We start from the raw sequence: 23,537 nt of genomic DNA on the forward strand, positions 1-23,537 counted from the left end.
AAACTTATTAACCCTGTCTGCAGTGGTAAAAATGGCTGAATTAATGTAACGTAGCTTGTTGTTGGGAGGGTTCCACAAGTCGGTTAAAGCCTTCAAGATGGCGGCAGTTTGGGGTCACCTGTGAGAGAGACTCGGTGGGGTAAAAGCACTAGAACATTTCTTTAGAAATGAGAAGAGAGACTGAACTGGACTCACTTTATTCATTCTGTATTAGCACAGAGACAGCACGGTGAATTACAGAACATGGAAAAGAGAGAGTGAGGGAGGAAGAGGAAGGGGGGCAGAGGAAGGCAAGAGACTTCAAAGAGAATTTGAATATTTTTGTAACAGCCTTTGCAAAGCCTGTTATCTCTCTCTCCGTCTGTCTCGAATCGACCTTAGACAAAGACCTGTAAGACTTCTGCGTGCGCGTTTCTCTCTTTTCTCCTATTCTTTTTTTTCTACATTCTTCTCCCTTTTCCATCTGCGCCATTTCCATTTTTATATACATCACATCTGTAGTGTGTCTCTCACTCACTGTCTTTACCTCCCTCTCCATCACTCTCTCCTGGCCTAAAGGCAGAAAATGAAGCAAAGCGACAGAAATTAAGGACAGAATTTGACTAGGTGGATTATTTCTCCCAAATACATCAATACAAATTGTATCAGCAAAGCGAGTCGACTTGTCTGGTTCGACTGCAGGTTTCCCAAACCGACGCCGTTTCTTTTCCCAGACTGAGATAAAAGGACTGATAAGAGACGTCTGCTCGGACTCTCCGTGATTGGCCGCCAGAAAGAAGGTCATGGAAACGCCGCTCTCTGATTGGCCGTCAGGCTTCGGCTGTATACACCAATGGGTGCAGAGGGACTTCTGTGGAGGCTTCTCGTGTTTGTGAGGGGATTAGACCCCAAGATTGGACACAGTCTCGGAGAAATGCAGCTGTTCTGCGGAGAGAAAGAGAAAGGAGTGCAGGCATACATGAAGCTGTGAAAGAGTGAGACAATGAGATACAAGGAGAAAGACAGAAGGAGGAAAGAGAAAGACGATAAGAAAGAGTAGTAGTGGTGTGATGGACATGAAGGAGGGATACAGCGATTGAAAAAACTGGGGAAATGCAGTGAGAGAGAGAGACGGTGAGGGACAGAGAAGGAAGGAGAAAAACAGGAGTGAAGAACATGACCGGTAAAGAGAGAGGGCTGTCTAAGACACGGAAAGACAGATAGAAAATACCGGGATAGAAGAAAAGATAGACAGAAAGAAACCAAGAGAACCTGACCGAATGTACTTGGAGGAGTGAAACAAGGCGAGATTAAAAGACTGAGAGAAAGACAATGGAGGACGCGGAGAGATGTATTAGGAGCAAAGTAAGAAGACAGACAAGGATGGAAGATCGACAGGAGCTGAAAAAGGGAGAGAAAGAGATAAAGGTGTGGGCAAAGAGCCACGAAAAAGTTAAACGAAAGCAGGAAACAAGATGGAGGCAATCAGTGACCGAGAGAGAGAGAGTAAAAGGAAAGTAGGGAGATGGACAGAAGCCTGAAGAGAGAAATGCAGGCACAAGGAGTGAGTCAGATAGAGAGGTAGGCCAGTAAGACGGAGAGAAAGAGGAAAAAAGTAGACAGATGGAGAAAAGGGCATGATGAGAGAAAGACAGAAGTGAGAGTGAAGGAAGTTGACAGACAAAGAAAGAGATGGAAAGAGGGAGACAAAGGCAAGTGAGGGAGAGAGACAGATAGTTGCAGTGAAAGGAGATATCTCTCTCTCTCTCTCTCTCTCTGGCCCCTCCCACTCCTCCAGAGTGTAGTGTGTCGAGCTGAAGATCAGCAGAGTGTCTCCTAACACCTCAGTGTGTCTCCGTGTCTCCAGCTGTGTCTCATGTGTTTGGACATTGCATACACACACTTCCTCACAGCTTCACACATCTTCTGACCAACCAGGATTGACATTCGCTTTGTTTTCTTGTCTTTTTTTTTTTCTTTTCCCCCCCACCATGGAATCCGCTTTTTGGCTGAAGCCGATCTCTGTTGGCTTTTCTCCTAAACCCACAACTGCTCTCCAGATCTTTTCTCCTCAACGAATCGTCGTTCAGTTTCTTCTGTGACATTTTCGGCTTCGCGTCTCCATTGCTGTGGACTTTTTATATGTGAAAAAGCAGCCGCTCGTTCTCCAAAGGGTTGGCAAGACAGGACGGGATGTGTGAGTAGGTCCTGAGCTTAGCGGGTGAAGCACACGCAGAGACACAAGCTGCTGTGGATTTTGGGTTTGGAGAGTGAACATGGACATGATGACGGCGTGTTGGAGGGGACAGGTAGGGCTGATGATAAAGGGGCCTTTATGGAGAGGGCCAGGAATCCACTTTTTTTTTTCTATTGACGTTTTAAAAAAAAAAAAAACAAGATTATTATTCAATACACAATGCTGCTGGTGGTGTGAAGGTATTTTGTGTGTGTGTGCGCACGCACATGTCTGTGTGGTAACGTTGTTGTGTGTTTGTAGGAGGAGCAGGCTGCCAAAGCAAAAGCGGAAAAAATCCGTGTGGCTCTGGAGAAAATTAAAGAAGCACAGGTCAAAAAGGTGGGTGAACCAAAGCTCTGTGTGTGTGTGTGGGTTAGAGGGGTTCTGTGGTTTGGCAATACTGCAAAAATATCATATTCTGTAATCGCTAACAAAGAGGCAGTATTTCAGAGTGGCCACATAAAAAGATATGACATTTTTGAAAATGTAAGTGTTGAACTGAAAAAAAAAAAAACCTCACTGATTTAAAATGTAATGATTAGGTTTGCTGGTGTCTACAAACACTAATCTTCAAAATGTATCTAATAAATGTGTTTATGACGTATTTAATAAATGTATTTATTTATAAGTGTTCATGTGGGGGCGGCACGGTGGTGTAGTGGTTAGCGCTGTCGCCTCACAGCAAGAAGGTCCTGGGTTCGAGCCCCGTGGCCGGCGAGGGCCTTTCTGTGTGGAGTTTGCATGTTCTCCCCGTGTCCGCGTGGGTTTCCTCCGGGTGCTCTGGTTTCCCCCACAGTCCAAAGACATGCAGGTTAGGTTAACTGGTGACTCTAAATTGACCGTAGGTGTGAATGTGAGTGTGAATGGTTGTCTGTGTCTATGTGTCAGCCCTGTGATGACCTGGCGACTTGTCCAGGGTGTACCCCGCCTTTCGCCCGTAGTCAGCTGGGATAGGCTCCAGCTTGCCTTCGACCCTGTAGAACAGGATAAAGCGGCTAGAGATAATGAGATGAGATGAGGTGTTCATGTGGATTAGAATGACAACTATTCCTAAAAACTGAAAAGCTTCATTAGTGGACACAAAGGTGACTAATGATTGATCTTGTGGGTAGCAGGTACTCTCATGTGTCTCTCTCTCGTGTGTCTCTCCCCTGTGTCTGTCTCTCTCCCCCTTGTGGTTCTCTCTCTTTTATCCATCCATCCATCCATCCATCCAGTGACGGACTGGGATAAAAAAACGGCCCTGGCATTTTGCACCTACTAGCGGCCCCGTAGACCGTGGAACGCATTTGAACCAAAAAAAGGGGGGGTCATAATCGCAAGAGTGTGTCACGGTCACAGGCAGGCCTAGGTTGAAATTAGGTCTGACAACACCACCACACATGAAGCATTTATACATTAAGCATTTATGGACACGTGCAATACCATACATTACGCTCAGATTAACCCAATCATGACTTTAGTCCACAACCACAACATGCCAGCACAGAACCGCGCAGGATAAAAAAAACAAAACAGTGGGCTAGTTGAGGTTGCAGTAGATGAAAAAAACACATCCAGTTTCGCACATTTTTCACCCCCCGACAGCAGGGCTCTCTTCAGTTTTTCCCTCTTTTTCTCCGCTCCCCCCTTGTGTCGTTTAGTGCCTCCTCGATTCATTTTACTAAACTATGGTAAGTATCCGACCTCTACCGTCCGTTTATCTCCTCTTCTACTTTGACCAACGTCAACTTGACCACGACCACACCGCTGAAGCAGGCTACAGAATGTTGAATCTTCAGCGTTCTATTTCTGTCAGTTTGGCGGTAGGCTAAATGAAATTCCCACAAGGCAGTGCTTTACTTCAGTTGTCGCAAACAAATACAAAATACAGATATATTTGTTTTATTTTAAACTGTGCACATTTTTTACATCGTAGGAAGAAATTTCCCAGCGAAATAGGCTCATGTAAAACCTGAAACACATCATCATGGTGCCACCGTCACTGTAATATATGGAGTTGTAAGTGGTATAAATAGCGAACATATCTTGCTTGATATGTCAATAGGGTGGAATTTTTAAGACGACGAAGGCACGTAGTGACTGAGTAGCTGAGGGTGGGCCGCGGCAATGCGGTTGCGGGGCCGCGATGGGCATTGTCGGGGCCGCGGCCCCTCTGGCATGTGCCCAAATGCCAGACCGCTCAGTCCGTCACTCTATCTATCTATCTATCTATCTATCTATCTATCTATCTATCTATCGTGTCTGCCTCTCTCTCTCTCTCGTGTGTCTCTCTCTCCCCCCTTGTGTGTGTGTGTCTCTCTCTCCCCCCCTCGTGTCTCTCTCTCTCTCCCTCGTGTGCCTCTCCCTTGTGTCTCTCTCCCCCCTTGTGTGTGTCTCTCTCTCTCTCTCTCTCCCTCATCTCTCTCTCCCCTCGTGTCTCTCTCTCTCCCCCCCTCGTGTCTCTCTCTCTGTCTCTCACTTGCGTCTGTCTTTCTCTCCCTTGTGGTTCTATCTATCTATCTATCTATCTATCTATCTATCTATCTATCTATCTATCTATCTATCTATCTATCTATCTATCTATCCTTCCCTTGTGTGTGTGTCTCTCTCCCTTGTGTGTGTGTGTGTGTGTGTGTGTGTGTGTGTGTGTGTGTGTGTCTCTCTCTCTCTCTCTCTCCCCTCCTTGTGGCTTTCTCTCTCGTGTGTCTTTCTCTCTCCCTCACGTCTGTCTGTCTCTCTTTCTCTCTCTCTCGCTCTCTCTCTCCCCTTTGTGTGTGTGTGTGTCTCTCTCTGTCGTCTCTTGTGTGTCTCTGTCTCGCTCGTCTCTCTTGCTCGTCTTTCTTGTGTGTGTGTGTGTGTGTGTGTGTGTGTGTGTGTGTGTGTGTGTGTGTGTGTGTGTGTGTGTGTCTCTCTCGCTCATCTCTCTCATGTGTGTCTCTCTCTCTCTCTCCCTCATGTCTCTTTGGATTACACAATTTGAAAATATATTGAACATTAATTTATCAGGATATCATCCAACTATTTCCAATTTTTTCCCCCACCTGGTCTCTCTCCTCCTCCTCCCCCCCCCCTTTTTTTTTTATTTGAATATTTGGGTTTTGTTTTGTTTTTTTCTCCCTTATTTTTCCACTTGGTCTCAGTAATGATCTAAAAAAAAAAATTGAGTCGTTGATGAAAGCTATAAATTAAATTCAAGATTGTTGGGTTCATTTGAACATACATGTATGGCTCATGTAACTGGTCACATGACCAGAGCCATTAATTTCAGGCTTGCACCTGAGAAAGAGCTGTGCTCGCTATAAAGGGGAGTAAAATGTTCGTCAGCCTTGAAAAAGCCTTCAGATGGTGACATTTGTACATTTTCTACCATGTATAGCTCTGAAAACTCTAGACTTTCCTGAAATATTGCATTTAAAGGTTTCATTTTGATTGTGATAGAGGAGCATCACGGACATTTTGGCAGTTCGGCAAAATCTATGACCGAGCAAGCCGAGGTCAAAGAACAACTCTGTAGACCATCAGGATTGTTGCACATGAAGATCATAGAGCTGAATATGTGCTGCCTCAGTGCCGCACAGCATGCAGGAGACACGAGGAGAGAGAGCATGCTAGAAAATGGGTCAGTGTGTGTGTGTGTGTGTTGGGGGGATATTAAGAGAGGAACACCACTAAGATTGACACAGCAGTACGTGTGGGGTTTTGTTTTGTTTTTTTTAAACCTGGACTAGTTTTTCAGTCATGGATGTATAAAGTTTGGCTATTAGCCACTGAGATCGCATGCTCTCCTGATGGCTGTGTACACAGACAGCTGACAAATTAAAGGAAAACCGTCTTATGACAGTGTTGGGCCAACACATCTCCATATCTCAAGTGTGCTGTTAGGACAAAATCTCCCATTGGTGTTCAAGTCTAGTGACTGTGAACAACAGCATGTGATTGACATCGTTCTCATCCTCAGCCAACCATTCATTGAGCTCTCATGCCCCATGGATGGGGGCAGAGTCAGTCTGGAAGAGACCATGTCCATCAGGATAGAAATGTTTCACCATAGGATAAATGTCATCAGTCTGAAGAACTTCGTATGGAGTTATAGTGACGTGTCCCTGTGTGGTTGGAGCCAAACAATGTCAGCATTACGATTACAACATTAACAGAGAGTTATATGCATGAAAGACTTGTATTACCGAAATAGAAGTAGTTGGGGGGGTTTGGCCTTCGTATATGTAAATTTTCTGAAAACTCATAAGTTCAAATCACAGCCATCCATGGCTGGGAGTCAAGAGAACAGGGTGAGAGGGATTGCAAGGGTGGGAGGGAATTCTTTCTCTCTCTATCTCTCTCTCTGCAACAAGATAAAACAAGAGCATGGATGGACAGCCATGCCTACTGGCCAATCACAAAGGACCCAGCCTAGAGGACACACCCCCTACCTGCCAAAATGGCTCTGCTCATTTTAATGATTCTCTCACTCGCCCCTCCATAGCTGTCTTTTTCTTTCTTGCCCTCTAGCTCTCTCTCGCCCTCCATCTCTCTCTCTCTCGCCCCTCCATCTCTCTCTCTCTGTCTCTCGCCCCTCCATCTCTCTCTCTCTGTCTCTCACCCCTCCATCTCAATCTCTCTTGCCCCTCCATCTCTCTTTTAATCTCTCTTGCCCCTCCATCTCTCTTTCTCTTGCCCCTCCATCTCTCTTTCTCTTGCCCCTCCATCTCTCTCTCTTGCCCCTCCATCTCTCTCTCTCGCCTCTCCATCTCTCTCTCTCTTTTGCCCCTCCATCGCAATCTCTTTCCCCTCCATCTCTTAATCTCTTTTGCCCCCCAGCTCTCTCTCTCTCTCGCCCCTCCAGCTCTCTCTCTCTCGCCCCTCCAGTTCGCTCTCTCGCCCCTCCAGCTCGCTCTCTCGACCCTCCAGCTCGCTCTCTCGCCCTCCATCTCTCTCTCTCGCCCCTCCATCTCTCTCTCTCTGTCTCTCACCCCTCCATCTCAATCTCTCTTGCCCCTCCATCTCAATCTCTCTTGCCCCTCCATCTCTCTTCTAATCTCTCTTGCCCCTCCATCTCTCTTTCTCTTGCCCCTCCATCTCTCTCTCTTGCTGCTCCATCTCTCTCTCTCGCCTCTCCATCTCTCTCTCTCTTTTGCCCCTCCATCTCAATCTCTTTCCCCTCCATCTCTTAATCTCTTTTGCCCCCCAGCTCTCTCTCTCTCTCTCTCTCTCTCTCTCCCCTCCAGCTCTCTCTCTCTCGCCCCTCCAGCTCGCTCTCTCGCCCCTCCAGCTCGCTCTCTCGCCCCTCCAGCTCGCTCTCTCGCCCCTCCAGCTCGCTCTCTCGCCCCTCCAGCTCGCTCTCTCGCCCCTCCAGCTCTCTCGCCCCTCCAGCTCTCTCTCTCTCTCTCTCTCTCGCCCCTCCAGCTCTCTCTCTCTCGCCCCTCCAGCTCTCTCTCTCGCCCCTCCAGCTCTCTCTCTCTCTCGCCCCTCCAGCTCTCTCTCTCTCTCGCCCCTCCAGCTCTCTCTCGCCCCTCCAGCTCTCTCTCTCTCTCGCCCCTCCAGCTCTCTCTCGCCCCTCCAGCTCTCTTTCGCCCCTCCAGCTCTCTCTCGCCCCTCCAGCTCTCTCTCGCCCCTCCAGCTCTCTCTCGCCCCTCCAGCTCTCTCTCGCCCCTCCAGCTCTCTCTCTCCCGTCAGTCACAGTGACTTGCCAATCATGGCCATCTGTGATTTGTATGTATGTGGAAGAGAGCAGATAGCACTTTCCTCTGAGTGTGTTACACGGCCCTGTGACGCAGCATGAGCAATAGGTAAATGGATGCACTTGGCTCAGAGGAAGCATGTGTTAGCCTTTGCCCTCCTCAGTTGGTAGTTGTTGTACGGTGGGTGGGACTTAGCAAAACTAAATTGCGGAGGAAACTGATGGGGGGAAAAAATCCAGACCCACTATAAATCAATTTATAATTGCATCTCGACACTGAATGAAATTCCGGTTAAATCATGAGGTTCTGAAAAACTCCTGCACCGAATACTGGAAATACTTTCAGAAAAGCACATCATGATGCAATTTATTGTGACTGTAGAATATAATCATCTGACCAGTCCTTGTTCTTGTACATTGTGGAAAAGGTTTTATAAACATGGTAGAGATTCTGTTAGTGAGTCTGTGTTCAGAGCTGAGCTCAGACGAGTCCTTTAAAGGCCAGTATAGAAGTGTGTGTCATCTCATTGCACCAGTACGTTGATCTCCAGCAGACACTCATTCACATTAATGAATAATGAACACGCAGAAGCTCAGTGGAATGAATGAGCCTCTGTTATGCTTCTGTTTCTTGATCAGGAGTTTATAAGGAAATGATGTTGGCCAGAATAATGCAGCCTGTGGAGCTCAGTGTAATCTGATGAACAAGTGCCATGCGGCTCAGGGTTAATAACGTCGCGTTTCTCAGCTTTTTTCCATATCCTTTAAAGAATGTTGTAATGTTAACGACAGTTTATTAACCGATTGTTACAGTTTAGGTTTGTTGACGGGAAGTATTTTTCCATTTATGGATCAAATGGGGCTGGTTAATTTCATGCCTTGTGGCAGAGATTTCTGCACTGGCACACCTTATTCACAGCACTTTATAAACTTATTCATGACAGATGGACTTGGTTTGCCAAAGTAAACGTCAGACAGCCAGTTTACTAGGCTAAATTGCTGTAATGGTTAAAAAAATATCTGTGGGGGGAATTTTTTGTGTGTTTTCTTTAACTAGACATGGCGCTGTTCAGTTGCGTAGTTAAGTTACAAATCTACATGCCTGCAAGGCAGCATTGAGCAAAAGAATGAGAGGCATGTTTGTGTGAGTGTGTGAGAGAGAGACTGAGAGATTAGCTGTATCGAGTGTATTCTCATTGGCCTGCTGATCTCCCAGGGGTATCTCTCGATCGCTGTCTTTTTTTTACTCTCTCTCTCTCTCTGTCCCTCATATGTCTCTCTCTCTCTCTCTCTCTCTGTCCCTCATATGTCTCTCTCTCTCTCTCTCTGTCCCTCATATGTCTCTCTCTCTCTCTCTCTCTGTCCCTCATATGTCTCTCTCTCTCTCTCTGTCCCTCATATGTCTCTCTCTCTCTCTCTCTCTCTCTGTCCCTCATATGTCTCTCTCTCTCTCTCTCTCTCTCTCTCTCTCTCTCTCTCTCTCTCTGTCCCTCATATGTCTCTCTGTCTCTGTCCCTCATGTCTCTCTGTCTCTGTCCCTCATGTCTCTCTGTCTCTGTCCCTCATGTCTCTCTGTCTCTGTCCCTCATGTCTCTCTGTCTCTGTCCCTCATATGTCTCTCTGTCTCTGTCCCTCATATGTCTCTCTCTGTCCCTCATATGTCTCTCTCTCTCTGTCCCTCGTATGTCTCTCTCTCTCTGTCCCTCATATGTCTCTCTATCTCATGTCTCTCCCTCTCTCTGTCCCTCATGTCTCTCCCTCTCTCTCTCCCTCTCTCTGTCCCCCTCTCTGTCTGTCTCTCTATCCCTCATGTGTCTCTCTCTTTCCCTCATGTCTCTCCCTCTCTTTCCCTCATGTCTCTCCCTCTCTCTCTCCCTCATCTCTCTCCCCCCTCATGTCTCTCTCTCCCCCTCATGTCTCTCTCTCTCCCCCTCATGTGTCTCTCTCTCCCTAGTCTGTCTCTCTCTCATTCATGTACAACATTCTGTTTTTCTGTGTATCTCTCTCTCTCTCTCTCTCTCTCTCTGTGTATGTGCATTTCTTGGAGAAACACTTATTTTAGATTCTTTAAATTTCCAAATGTATCCATTTTTAGCTCATCTGTCCATAAGGCCAGTGAGTGAGCTGTTGCTATGGCGTGGCGTCCGTCGTCCGTCTGTCATCCACAATTGAGTTAAATCGTATCTTTCCGTCAGTTCTCCACAGATTTCCGTTCCAGTTGTTTTTGTTTGAAAGAACTCATCACTCCTCACAAAAGTTGATCGTTGTTTGGTCAAATTTTTTGCTCATAAACGAGTTACGAATTAGGCCAAATTAACGAACTTTCCAGGCGTCTGACTAGAATTGTATCTCTTCTCTCATTTCTCATCCGATTCCAGTTCTGATCGATGTTTTGGGTAGATCTTCCCTTGAGGAACAAAACTTGGTCATTTGTTTGTTGATTTTCAGTTAAATCGTGTCTCCTCCCTCAGTTCTCAATGGATTTCAGTTCTGATTGGTTTGTTTGAAATAACTAGTCCTTCTGTACAACACTTGGTCATTGTATTGTCAAATTTTTGCTAAAGAACTGCTAATTAGGTCAACTTAAGTTTTTGGACTTTTCACTAGAATTGTATCTCGTCTCGCAGTTCTCACCCGATTCCAGTTCTGATCAATGTTTTGGGTAGAGCTTCCCTTGAGGAACAAAACTTGGTTGTTTGTTGATTTTGTTGTTGTAAACAATTTGTTTACAACTTTGTTTATTTTCACTTAAATCGTGTCTCCTCCTCGATGGAGTTCTCGATGGAGTTCAGTTCTGATTGTTTGGTTTGAAAGAACTAGATCTACTGCACAAAACTAGGTCATTGTATTTGTCAGTTTTTTGCTTGCAAATTAGTAATTAGGTCAACTTTAAAGGAACAGTCCACCGTACTTCCATAATGAAATATGCTCTTGTCTGAATTGAGACGAGCTGCTCCGTACCTCTCCGAGCTTTGCGCGACCTCCCAGTCAGTCAGACGCAGTCAGACGCGCTGTCACTCCTGTTAGCAATGTAGCTAGGCTCAGCATGGCCAATGGTATTTTTTGGGGCTGTAGTTAGATGCGACCAAACTCTTCCGCGTTTTTCCTGTTTACATAGGTTTATATGACCAGTGATATGAAACAAGTTCAGTTACACAAATTGAAACGTAGCGATTTTCTATGCTATGGAAAGTCCGCACTATAATGACAGGCGTACTAACACCTTCTGCGCGCTTCGACAGCGCATTGATACGGAGCTCAGATATCAATGCGCTGCCGAAGCGCGCAGAAGGTGTTAGTACACCATTATAGTGCGGACTTTCCATAGCATAGAAAATCGCTACGTTTCAATTTGTGTAACTGAACTTGTTTCATATCACTGGTCATATAAACCTATGTAAACAGGAAAAACGCGGAAGAGTTTGGTCGCATCTAACTACAGCCCCAAAAAATACCATTGGCCATGCTGAGCCTAGCTACATTGCTAACAGGAGTGACGGGGCGTCTGACTGACTGGGAGGTCGCGCAAAGCTCGGAGAGGTACGGAGCAGCTCGTCTCAATTCAGATAAGAGCATATTTCATTATGGAAGTACGGTGGACTGTTCCTTTAAAACATTTTCTTCTGGCTAGAATTCTATCTACTCTCTCATTTATCATGTGAATTCAGTTCTGGCCTGAGCTTCCCAAAAGCATCGTAGCACAAAGATCATTGTTAAATGGTAGAGCGAGCAGCACGACGAATGCTCTCTCTCTCTCCCTAATTAAGATCCTCTTAGTGTTAAGAGGCTTTTGGGAAACCCACCCCTGATCGATGCTTTGAGTAGATCTTCCCTTAAGGAACAAAATTTAGTCCTTTGTTGATTTTGCTGTTGTAAACAGTGTCGTGGAGGTTGGTCCTCTCTCACATTGTCCCTTCAGTTCTGTTTGATGTTTTGGTAGTTGTGGTTGTTTTGATGCCAGGCCAGATGAGCTACTATGTCCTTGACGTTCTGGTTTAATCAGATTCAGTTCCCACCTCACGCAAGAGGGTGAAGGCTAAAGTCTAAGTAAAATAAACAAACCAATTAGCAGTAGTTTGATAAGCTCTGCTTCTTCTTCTTCCTGTTCCCCAGCTGGTGATCCGCGTGCACATGTCGGACGAGAGCTCGAAGACGATGATGGTGGACGAGCGGCAGAGTGTGAGGCAGGTGCTGGACAGCCTGCTGGATAAGTCCCACTGTGGATACAGTCCTGACTGGGCTCTGGTGGAGACCATCACTGAGCTACAGATGGGTACTTGCTCTCATCTTCTTGTCAGCTTCCAAGCTGTGGTCTAGTATAAAGAATGGAGATACACTTTACCAGGCTGAACATATCGGTTAGATCTCGAGCCAGTAGAAGTGTTGGTGGAAAGGAGAATAGTGTCCGGTTAGCTATCATGGACAAGCCCTGTCCTGCTACTTGTGGAGCTGAAGAGCAGTCAGTGTATAAGAAGTGCTTCATGACACGACTGTTTAACTCGCTGGCTGTGAGCCTGAACTTGGGGAAGAACAATATAAAAGGGTTGATAGACTGAATCCTGTTTTCTGTGACTAATAAATGCAGATTATTTAGTTTGTCATGCATTGCATCATATATTATATTTATATTGCCTATTTTGTCATACTATATATCTTACTTTATTCAATCCACATTCACTGGATATGAGCAGTCGCGTGCTCTGATTGGCTACTCTACTACTAGGCTATCAGCTCATATACCGTGAGTAGAGAAAAACAAAATGGCAGTGTGTTTGGCTGAACTGACTGAGGATGAAATAAAAACTCTACTTGAAAACAAAGCCCCAAGAAATACAAAAAAAAGCAACAAAATATGGAATGAAAGTATTTGATGGTCAGAACATATCTTTTTTTTTTTTCCCCAAGAATTATTATTATAGCATTTTCACAAATTGCTACTGTCATTTCACCTTTTTTTTTTTTTTTTTTTTTTTTTTTTTTACATTTCTAAGCGGAAATGATTTTGTCAGACGTTTTGTATAAAGTTTTTATTTATTGAATTTGCAAAAATACAAATGCTTGGTTTCTCAAAGTCCAGTGAATGTGGATAGAGTAAAACAGTTATTCCACTCAATCTCGCCGTACATGGCTTATAGCCAACTCAGTGTTGCGCGCCTCGTCGGCTATCAGCTCATGTACGACTCGATTTCGTGGAATAATTGTTAAATATCCTACTGTATGTAGAGATGTTCTGCTTTGCTTATTTAGCACTTAGTATTTAATTGCCTGGTGGGGGGGAAAAAGCCAATTAATTTGAATGTAAAAGAGAAGCAGCAGCACAAAATAATGTGCCTCTGGCAGTAGTAAATTTCAGTTCACACTCATTCTTTTTTTTTTTTTCTCCTCCTCCTCCAGAGCGTATTTTTGAGGACCATGAGAACCTAGTGGAGAACCTGCTGAACTGGACCAGAGACAGCCAGAACAAGCTCATGTTCATCGAGCGTATTGAGAAGTATGCACTCTTCAAGAACCCACAGGTGAGACGTAGAGAGATGGATGGATGGATGGATGGATGGATGGATGGATGACATTTTTATTGAGAGATACACTACCGTTCAAAGGTTTGGGGTCACTTTGAAATGTCCTTATTTTTGAAAGAAAAGCACTGTTCTTTTCAATGAAGATCACTTTAAACTAATCAGAAATCCACTCTATACATTGCTAATGTGCTAAATGACTATTCTAGCTGCAAATGTGTGGTTTTTGGTGCAATATCTCCATAGGTGTATAGAGGCCCATTTCCAGCAACTCTCACTCCAGTGTTCTAATGGTACAATGTGTTTGCTCATTGCCTCAGAAGGCTAATGGATGATTAGAAAACCCTTGTACAATCATGTTAGCACAGCTGAAAACAGTTGAGCTCTTTAGAGAAGCTATAAAACTGACCTTCCTTTGAGCAGATTGAGTTTCTGGAGCATCACATTAATTTGTGGGGTCGATTAAATGCTCAAAATGGCCAGAAAAATGCCTTGACTATATTTTCTATTCATTTTACAACTTATGGTGGTAAATAAAAGTGTGACTTTTCATGGAAAACACAAAATTGTCTGGGTGACCCCAAACTTTTGAACGGTAGTGTAGCACCTGATATCCTGTAGATAACATACACGTGGCTCTCAGTTAACGAAAAAGAAATAAATGACAATAGTAATAGGAAGAAAAAGTCTGTCATAAAATTGAACAAAAATTATTTACATTGATCCATAGTTTTCATGGAAAAACAGTCCTGGTGGCGCTTGTGAACGCTGCGAGAGATTTGCATTGTTTTACTTCCAGAGGAAGTGATTTCCACAGTTTTGCAGCACTGAGCGCAAACGTTTTATCACCGATTGAACGATTAAAAACGCGCCAGGATAATCTTCATGTTCGCATGTCGAGTGTTCCTTCCATAGACCTGCGCAAAGTTGACAAACCCTTTCCTAAAGTATTCCAAATCGAGACCATTAAAGTTAGACGACCTTTCGATTTCATAAAATCAGTGGAATTTAGTTCCCTCTGAAATTTGGTAATTGTGATGTGTTTATTTCTGTAATATCTCACAAAATATCAGGCCATTCTGTGGGTGGGAAGTTATTTAATTTGAGGGGATTAAAGCAAATAATGTGCATGAAATCGCTCGCTTCGCGCAGTCAAGCAGACAGAGGAAGTCCGTGTGCGCATGCGCAGGTTTACCACCTTCTTCTTCTTTTGGGTTTTACAGCAGCTGGCATCCACAGTGTTGCAGTACTGCCATCTACAGGTTTACCTTGACCGTGCACTGACAGTTCCGTCATTCTATCACTAAACGAACAGCTGATCACACCGAGGTGCTCGCTGAGCGCCGATATTTATTAGTTTGGTCCTGCATTTCCTTTCCTTCGTATATAACAGAACGTCTTTTCTTCTCGTTTTCTGTTACTGTAGTTGGTCTTTCACGTTTCATTTGCACACTCGCGTCCTCCATTTTTCTCTCCTGTTTCAAATTTGTATCCCACAATGCCTTGTGCGAACAGGGAAACCCCACCATGTAATGCATGTCGTAGTATCTTGAATTGGGTCATGGTGAAGCAGAAAAAAATAGCGGAGAATTTACGGCTACGCGGCCTTAAATTCCTTAATTGTTCTATAACCCCGATTCCAAAAAAGCTGGGACAAAGTACGAATTGTAAATAAAAACGGAATGCAATGATGTGGAAGTTTCAAAATTCCATATTTTATTCAGAATAGAACACAGATGACATCAAATGTTTAAACTGAGAAAATGTATCATTTAAAGAGAAAAATTAGGTGACTTTAAATTTCATGCCAACACCACATCTCAAAGTTGGGACAAGGCCATGTTTCCCACTGTGAGACATCCCCTTTTCTCTTTACAACAGTCTGTAAACGTCTGGGGACTGAGGAGACAAGTTGCTCAAGTTTAGGGATAGGAATGTTAACCCATTCTTGTCTAATGTAGGATTCTAGTTGCTCAACTGTCTTAGGTCTTTTTTGTTGTATCTTCCGTTTTATGATGCGCCAAATGTTTTCTATGGGTGAAAGATCTGGACTGCAGGCTGGCCAGTTCAGTACCCGGACCCTTCTTCTACGCAGCCATGATGCTGTAATTGATGCAGTATGTGGTTTGGCATTGTCATGTTGGAAAATGCAAGGTCTTCCCTGAAAGAGACGTCGTCTGGATGGGAGCATATGTTGCTCTAGAACCTGGATGTACCTTTCAGCATTGATGGTGTCTTTCCAGATGTGTAAGCTGCCCATGCCACACGCACTAATGCAACCCCATACCATCAGAGATGCAGGCTTCTGAACTGAGCGCTGATAAAAACTTGGGTCGTCCTTCTCCTCTTTAGTCCGAATGACACGGCGTCCCTGATTTCCATAAAGAACTTCAAATTTTGATTCGTCTGACCACAGAACAGTTTTCCACTTTGCCACAGTCCATTTTAAATGAGCCTTGGCCCAGAGAAGACATCTGTGCTTCTGGATCATGTTTAGATACGGCTTCTTCTTTAAACTATAGAGTTTTAGCTGGCAACGGCGGCTGGCACGGTGAATTGTGTTCACAGATAATGTTCTCTGGAAATATTCCTGAGCCCATTTTGTGATTTCCAATACAGAAGCATGCCTGTATGTGATGCAGTGCCGTCTAAGGGCCCGAAGATCACGGGCACCCAGTATGGTTTTCCGGCCTTGACCCTTACGCACAGAGATTCTTCCAGATTCTCTGAATCTTTTGATGATATTATGCACTGTAGATGATGATATGTTCAAACTCTTTGCAATTTTACACTGTCGAACTCCTTTCTGATATTGCTCCACTATTTGTCGGCGCAGAATTAGGGGGATTGGTGATCCTCTTCCCATCTTTACTTCTGAGAGCCGCTGCCACTCCAAGATGCTCTTTTTATACCCAGTCATGTTAATGACCTATTGCCAATTGACCTAATGAGTTGCAATTTGGTCCTCCAGCTGTTCCTTTTTTTGTACCTTTAACTTTTCCAGCCTCTTATTGCCCCTGTCCCAACTTTTTTGAGATGTGTTGCTGTCATGAAATTTCAAATGAGCCAATATTTGGCATGAAATTTCAAAATGTCTCACTTTCGACATTTGATATGTTGTCTATGTTCTATTGTGAATACAATATCAGTTTGAGATTTGTAAATTATTGCATTCCGTTTTTATTTACAATTTGTATTTTGTCCCAACTTTTTTGGAATTGGGGTTGTATTTTTAAAAAAACTGATAAAATTGGAAGGCTGTGATTCGAATCCAGTAGCTTTCGGTCCACTAAACAAAAACAATTGGGTGTCGGGGAAAATTCTTTTTATGACCTACAGTTGAAAAATCTGAAAGGTCGTCTACCTTTAAGAGCCTGAAAACTAAGGTGCGTTTCATGTGTTTTACTCGTTTTACACGCCTTGCACACCTGATGTATGCAGGGTGTGCTCTCTGATATCATTTTTTTTGTGTGTCACACTTATTTCTCTGGTCCTGATGTTTTCCAGAACTACCTACTGGGAAGAAAGGAGACATCTGAGATGGCCGACCGAAACAAGGAGGCACTGCTGGAGGTCTCTCTCGCACACACATACATTAATATATTAATAATGAGATTCAACTGTGTTATGTGATCCTGTGGACCACCACTACTACTAATATAACGTCCACCCTCATCTTAATGTTTTTACCCGAATCCTCTTGGCAGATATTTTGATTTAGACTTCAGAGTATCATAATTAAGCGGTGTATCATAATTTTTAAAGGAAAATTCTGGGATTTTTTTAACCTGGGCTCTATTTTTCTATATCTTTGGATCCAAATATTTACTAGGCATAAAAACGATTGAAATTGATCCAGTGTTGCATTAGAACGCTATAACCTGTAACCCCAAAATGGCTATACAATGCAATTTTATGGGGCAATCCTCCGTGTCAAAGTAAATCACTTCTTTTCGTCATTGACAAGCTGATAATGTTGTTATAAATGTCTGACAACATGGAAAGGATCCCTATAAAGATGCATCTGTGTCTGTTTACCTCAATAACTGTAAAGAAACTGTAGAAAATAACTGCCTGGGGGCGTCGTGGCTCAGGTGGCTAAGGCGCCATACCATAAATCCGGGGACCCGGGTTCGATTCCGACCCGAGGTCATTTCCCGATCCCTCCCCGTCTCTCTCTCCCACTCATTTCCTGTCCTGTCTCTACACTGTCCTATCCAATAAAGGTGAAAAAAAAGCCCAAAAAATATCTTTAAAAAAAAAAAAAAGAAAATAACTGCCTGTTTCTCCACTCATTGTTGTACCTTTCTTTTCTTCCGGTCTCTGACGCAGCGCTACGTTCAGCGCATGTAGTCGGTTATCGCACGGGGGCTGTTTTGTGATGTTTATGCAGAATTTGTGAAGAAGTCTGTTTCCAAAGTAATGCTGCAATAGTTAGCTGATTACGACCATACAGATGAGGTATTTGAATTTGATGGCCGTGCCTATTTATTTGAGCCAGAGTATACAGATTAAGAAATCGAACAGAGAGCGAGCGGAGACAGGAGCACTATTTGCACTCTTCATTCAGTCCTAGCTAGGCTGCATTATCATGATAGTCTCGTGATCTAGTGTATCAGATGTGCAAATATTAGCATGAAAAATGGTCTTATAACTAAAGGGCATATCATACATTTATTATACATACAGGATACTTTTCCCATGGAATAAAAGCATGTATTCTATTCCCTTCTAGTGGGTTTATTGATGGCATGCAATATTATCATCATATTGCATGCTTATATCTCCCTAATGGAGAATGAGCATGCAATATTGTTATAATATTACACGTTGTCAAGACAACACGACATCACACGTCAGAGCTCAGGCGAAGATCCAATGACAACTTTTTTGCTGCATATGCGCACAATCATTTCTTTGTCAGCCAGGAAAGAGAGAACACGAGGCTAATCCAGTGCTAGGTTTAAGCACTAAATAAATAAACTGAAAACTGAAACTAAAGATACGCTGAACACCTGAAAGGCAAGTAAAACTTCATTAGATATTCTTCATGCATATTTACAAGAGAAAAACATACCAACGGACATCGAAAAACTGGAAAAGAGACACGTCGGAGATGTAAACCTTCCGCGCTAGCGAGTGACTGTGACAGTTTGTAAACAAACATTGCCGCCAGGTTTGCTTCCTTAAAAGCGTAAGATTTTGAGAGAATTTTGGCTGTCAGGTTACTTCGTTGTATGTACAGTGGGGCAAAAAAGTATTTAGTCAGTCACCAATTGTGCAAGTTCTCCCACTTAAAAAGATGAGAGGCCTGTAATTTTCATCATAGGTTTACCTCAACTATGAGAGACAAAATGAGGAAAAAAAATCCAGAAAATCACATTGTCTGATTTTTAAAGAATATATTTGCAAATTATGGTGGAAAATAAGTATTTGGTCAATAACAAAAGTTCATCTCAATACTTTGTTATATACCCTTTGTTGGCAATGACAGAGGTCAAACGTTTTCTGTAAGTCTTCACAAGGTTTTCACACACTGTTGCTGGTATTTTGGCCCATTCCTCCATGCAGATCTCCTCTAGAGCAGTGATGTTTTGGGGCTGTCGCTGGGCAACACGGACTTTCAACTCCCTCCAAAGATTTTCTATGGGGTTGAGATCTGGAGACTGGCTAGGCCACTCCAGGACCTTGAAATGCTTCTTACGAAGCCACTCCTTCGTTGCCCGGGCGGTGTGTTTGGGATCATTGTCATGCTGAAAGACCCAGCCACATTTCATCTTCAATGCCCTTGCTGATGGAAGGAGGTTTTCACTCAAAATCTCACGATACATGGCCCCATTCATTCTTTCCTTTACACGGATCAGTCGTCCTGGTCCCTTTGCAGAAAAACAGTCCCAAAGCATGATGTTTCCACCCCCATGCTTCACAGTAGGTATGGTGTTCTTTGGATGCAACTCAGCATTCTTTCTCCTCCAAACACAAGTTGAGTTTTTACCAAAAAGTTCTATCTTGGTTTCATCTGACCATATGACATTCTCTCAATCCTCTTCTGGATCATCCAAATGCTCTCTAGCAAACTTCAGACGGGCCTGGACATGTACTGGCTTCAGCAGGGGGACACGTCTGGCACTGCAGGATTTGAGTCCCTGGCGGCGTAGTGTGTTACTGATGGTCGCCTTTGTTACTTTGGTCCCAGCTCTCTGCAGGTCATTCACTAGGTCCCCCCGTGTGGTTCTGGGATTTTTGCTCACCGTTCTTGTGATCATTTTGACCCCACGGGGTGAGATCTTGCGTGGAGCCCCAGATCGAGGGAGATTATCAGTGGTCTTGTATGTCTTCCATTTTCTAATAATTGCTCCCACAGTTGATTTCTTCACACCAAGCTGCTTACCTATTGCAGATTCAGTCTTCCCAGCCTGGTGCAGGTCTACAGTTTTGTTTCTGGTGTCCTTTGACAGCTCTTTGGTCTTGACCATAGTGGAGTTTGGAGTGTGACTGTTTGAGGTTGTGGACAGGTGTCTTTTATACTGATAATGAGTTCAAACAGGTGCCATTAATACAGGTAACGAGTGGAGGACAGAGGAGCCTCTTAAAGAAGTTGTTACAGGTCTGTGAGAGCCAGAAATCTTGCTTGTTTGTAGGTGACCAAATACTTATTTTACCGAGGAATTTACCAATTAATTCATTAAAAATCCTACAATGTGATTTCCTGGATTCTTTCCCCCCATTCTGTCTCTCATAGTTGAGGTATACCTATGATGAAAATTACAGGCCTCTCTCATCTTTTTAAGTGGGACAACTTGCACAATTGGTGGCTGACTAAATGCTTTTTTGCCCCACTGTAGTTAGCAGTGTTGATTTTAAAAGTAACTAAGTAAATTACACAGGAATAATAATAATAATATTCGGCTTGACTGCGCTAGCATTGGCCTTCGCTAACACTACACCAGCTAGAAGGTAATGGGACTGCTACACTAACAGCACCAAGTCGCGGGTAAGCTAGCGTCGGCGTTCGAGAATGCTGATATGAAGAGTGTGTATGTATAAAAATAATAATAATAATATTGGCTGGCTTTTTTTCATGGTCTGTCAGATATTTTTCATTCAGCTACTCATCTTCAACTCGTTCAATATCATGCTAGCTGAATGGAATATATCTGATATACCACTCAAAGCCAGCCATTATTATTTAATTATTCTATCCATGTTCACTGGATATGCGCAGTTGCATGCTCTGATTGGCTATTCTTCTACTAGGATATCGGCTCATATACCGTGAGTAGAGAAAAACAAAATAGCAGAGTGTTACTGAACCAACCAAGGACAAAATAAAAACTATCCCAAAAAAAAAAAACCACAAAGCAACAAAATATGGAATAAATTATTTGATGGTAAGAACATATCTTTTTTTTTTTATTATATATATTTTTAAGAATTATTATTATTATTATTATTATTATAGTATTTTTCACAAATTGCTCGTCATTTCGCCAGTTTGTTTACATTCTAAGCGGAAATTATTTTGTCAGTCATTTTGTATAAAGTTTTTATCAAATTTGCAAAAACTAAAAATGCTCCGTTTCTCAAAATCCAGTGAACGTGGATAGAATAAAACAGTTATTCCACTCAATCTCGTCGTACATGGCTTATAGCCAACGCAGTGCTACGCTCAGCTATCAGCTCATGTACGACTCGATTTCGTGGAATAATTGTTAATTGGCGTAACATGACTTTTTTTTTTTTTTAAACACTAACACTTATACAACAATATTACCCAGATAACATAGGCTTATTGATTTCCTTTAAGAATTGATTCATATGTGAGCGACACAGCTCCAGTGTCCCTGGTTTGGTCCTGAGCCCTAATCCAGGAAACATAGATAATCATCGAAAGAAAAAAAATTATACTGAATTTTAAAAAATAATAATAAATTAGGTTGCCTAAGACACATCCATATTTGGCAACCATTCATAGCTTTCAGTAATGCACTGTGATCCTTTTATTCAATTTATAAATTTACTTGTGTGACGTTTTTATGGAAAGAAATCCATCCACTTCTTTTTGATGATTTAATGCCCTGATTGTCGTGGTTATGAATGAATGCTAATGTTGGAAGTGTGTGTGTTGGTGTAGGAGTGTTTCTGCGGTGGCTCTGTATCAGTGCCTGAGATTGAGGGAGTGCTCTGGCTGAAGGACGATGGGAAAAAGTCATGGAAGAAGCGCTACTTCTTACTACGTGCATCTGGCATTTACTTTGTGCCTAAGGGCAAGGCCAAGGTAGTGTGTGTGTGTGTGTGTGTGTGTGTGTGTGTGTGTGTGTGTGTGTGTGTGTGTGAGAGAGAGAGAGAGATTACATATTTTATTGCTCATTTTCATCACCATGTGTGTAAGGGACAGTGAACCAAATGATTTTCTCAGTGGTATTTCCTGTTTATGGAGCCACTTAGCATAGTGTAAACCATATGCTGGTTGTGCTTGAGTGTGCATGTGACAAATAAAGGCTGCTGCTTCTTCTACTGTGTCTGTCTACTTTAACCCTTTGGGAATGTATACATGTATATCTTTTCTCAAAGCACAGTCATGTTTACCTTACATTTACACTGAGATCACTTTAGGGTGTAGTTGTTGTTTTTTCACGTACTTTTATATATTTATATGTCCCTAGTGCCACATTATCTTCATTCCAATTAATAACTGTAATGGAGTAATATAAAAGAGAATGACATCATCTTTTATTGCTTTTCCTCCAGGCCTCGAAAGACTTGGTGTGCTTCTTACAACTGGATCATGTTAATGTTTATTACGGACAAAACTACCGGAGCAAGTATAAGGCCCCCACTGACTACTGCCTCGCCCTCAAGGTGTGTGTGTGTGTGTGTGTGTGTGTGTGTGTGTGTGTGTGTGTGTGTGAGAGACCTCATTCAGTGCCAGTATCCTGTACTTTGGCATTCAGATCAATCCATGTATGCCTGTAAATTGTCCCTTGGGTTTGACACCAAAACATCCTGTGTGTTGCAATACCATTAGTCCTCCATTTCCGTTCTCTCCAAGGACTGTCATATTAGAGCCATCTGCGTGCTTGCCATATATCACACCATTTAGCTGTTAGTCATGCCATACATGCTTTTTATACATTTACAAAAAGTCTCCAGTAACAGCCTATAAAATTCAAAATGTTTACAAAGAACTTGTGTGAACGTATTGTATTGAACGTAAGGTTTGAAGTATAAACTAGACTGCATTTCCGCAGAGAAAATGCAAAGTGTGCTTGCTGAGCTGTAGCAGAACAGCTATCATGCTAGCATGCTAAAAGCTAGCATGCCAACATGCTAATGCCAACATGCTAACAACTAGCATGCTAACAGTTAGCATACTAACGTTAATGCTAACCTGCTAATAGATAACATGCTAACAGCTAGCATTCTAACATGCTAATGATTAACATGCTATTTGTTAAAATTCTAACACTTTAAGGTTAATATGCTGACAGCTATCATGCTAACAGCTAACATGCTAATGGCTAGTATGTTAACTTTTAGCATGCTAACACGCTGAGGGTGACATGCTAACAGCTAACATGCTAACAGTTAGCATGCTAACATCCTCAGGCGAACTCGCTAACAGCAAACATGCAAACTCTGCATGCTACCATGCTAATCCTAACATGTTAACAGCTCTCATGATAGCATGCTAATGGTGAACATGCTAACAACTCGCGAGCTAACAGCAGGCATGATATATCGTAATGGCTAACATGCTAACAGCTAGCATGGTAACACGTGAATGCTTATATGCTAATTGCTAGTGTGTGTGCGTGTAAGTATTCCTAATAAAGTGGCCATTGAGTTGAAGTTGATTTGCTGTCAGTCTCAAATGAGCAGATCCTTGCCAAATGCATCATCACCTATGGGGGAAGGGAGGAATGACTTAGTCAAGCTTCCATTGATTAACGGCAAAATGGAGAAAAAAATGAACGGATGAAAGGCAAGACAAAGACGAGTGCGGGTCAGAACCGATATCATGTGTGTGATGGTGATTTGGCCTGAGGTGCCGTATGAAGTTTGGTGGATGTGTGGTGAAGTGTTACTGAGCAAAACTCCATTCATTTGAATGGGGCCAAAAATCAATGGAAGCCTATGGAGGTAA

At 43.1% G+C, this 23,537-nt stretch overlaps 1 protein-coding gene across 4 annotated transcripts in view; it reads left to right on the plus strand.

The window, feature by feature from the left end:
* Positions 1-23,537, plus strand: part of raph1b (Ras association (RalGDS/AF-6) and pleckstrin homology domains 1b) — a 214,239-nt gene that overhangs the window by 176,286 nt on the left and 14,416 nt on the right. For 3 of the 4 annotated variants that reach the window (XM_060898934.1, XM_060898935.1, XM_060898936.1), the window contains 6 exons: positions 2,477-2,554; positions 11,988-12,147; positions 13,269-13,390; positions 16,898-16,963; positions 21,525-21,668; positions 22,142-22,252. In XM_060898934.1, the coding sequence (XP_060754917.1) occupies positions 2,477-2,554; positions 11,988-12,147; positions 13,269-13,390; positions 16,898-16,963; positions 21,525-21,668; positions 22,142-22,252 (681 nt within the window). Of the gene's footprint in view, positions 1-1,932; positions 2,289-2,476; positions 2,555-11,987; positions 12,148-13,268; positions 13,391-16,897; positions 16,964-21,524; positions 21,669-22,141; positions 22,253-23,537 lie in introns of those variants that run through there. The other variant, XM_060898937.1, reaches the window with a different exon arrangement.

Source organism: Neoarius graeffei, chromosome 18, assembly GCF_027579695.1.
Source record: "Neoarius graeffei isolate fNeoGra1 chromosome 18, fNeoGra1.pri, whole genome shotgun sequence".
Classification (NCBI taxonomy): Eukaryota; Metazoa; Chordata; class Actinopteri; order Siluriformes; family Ariidae; genus Neoarius; species Neoarius graeffei.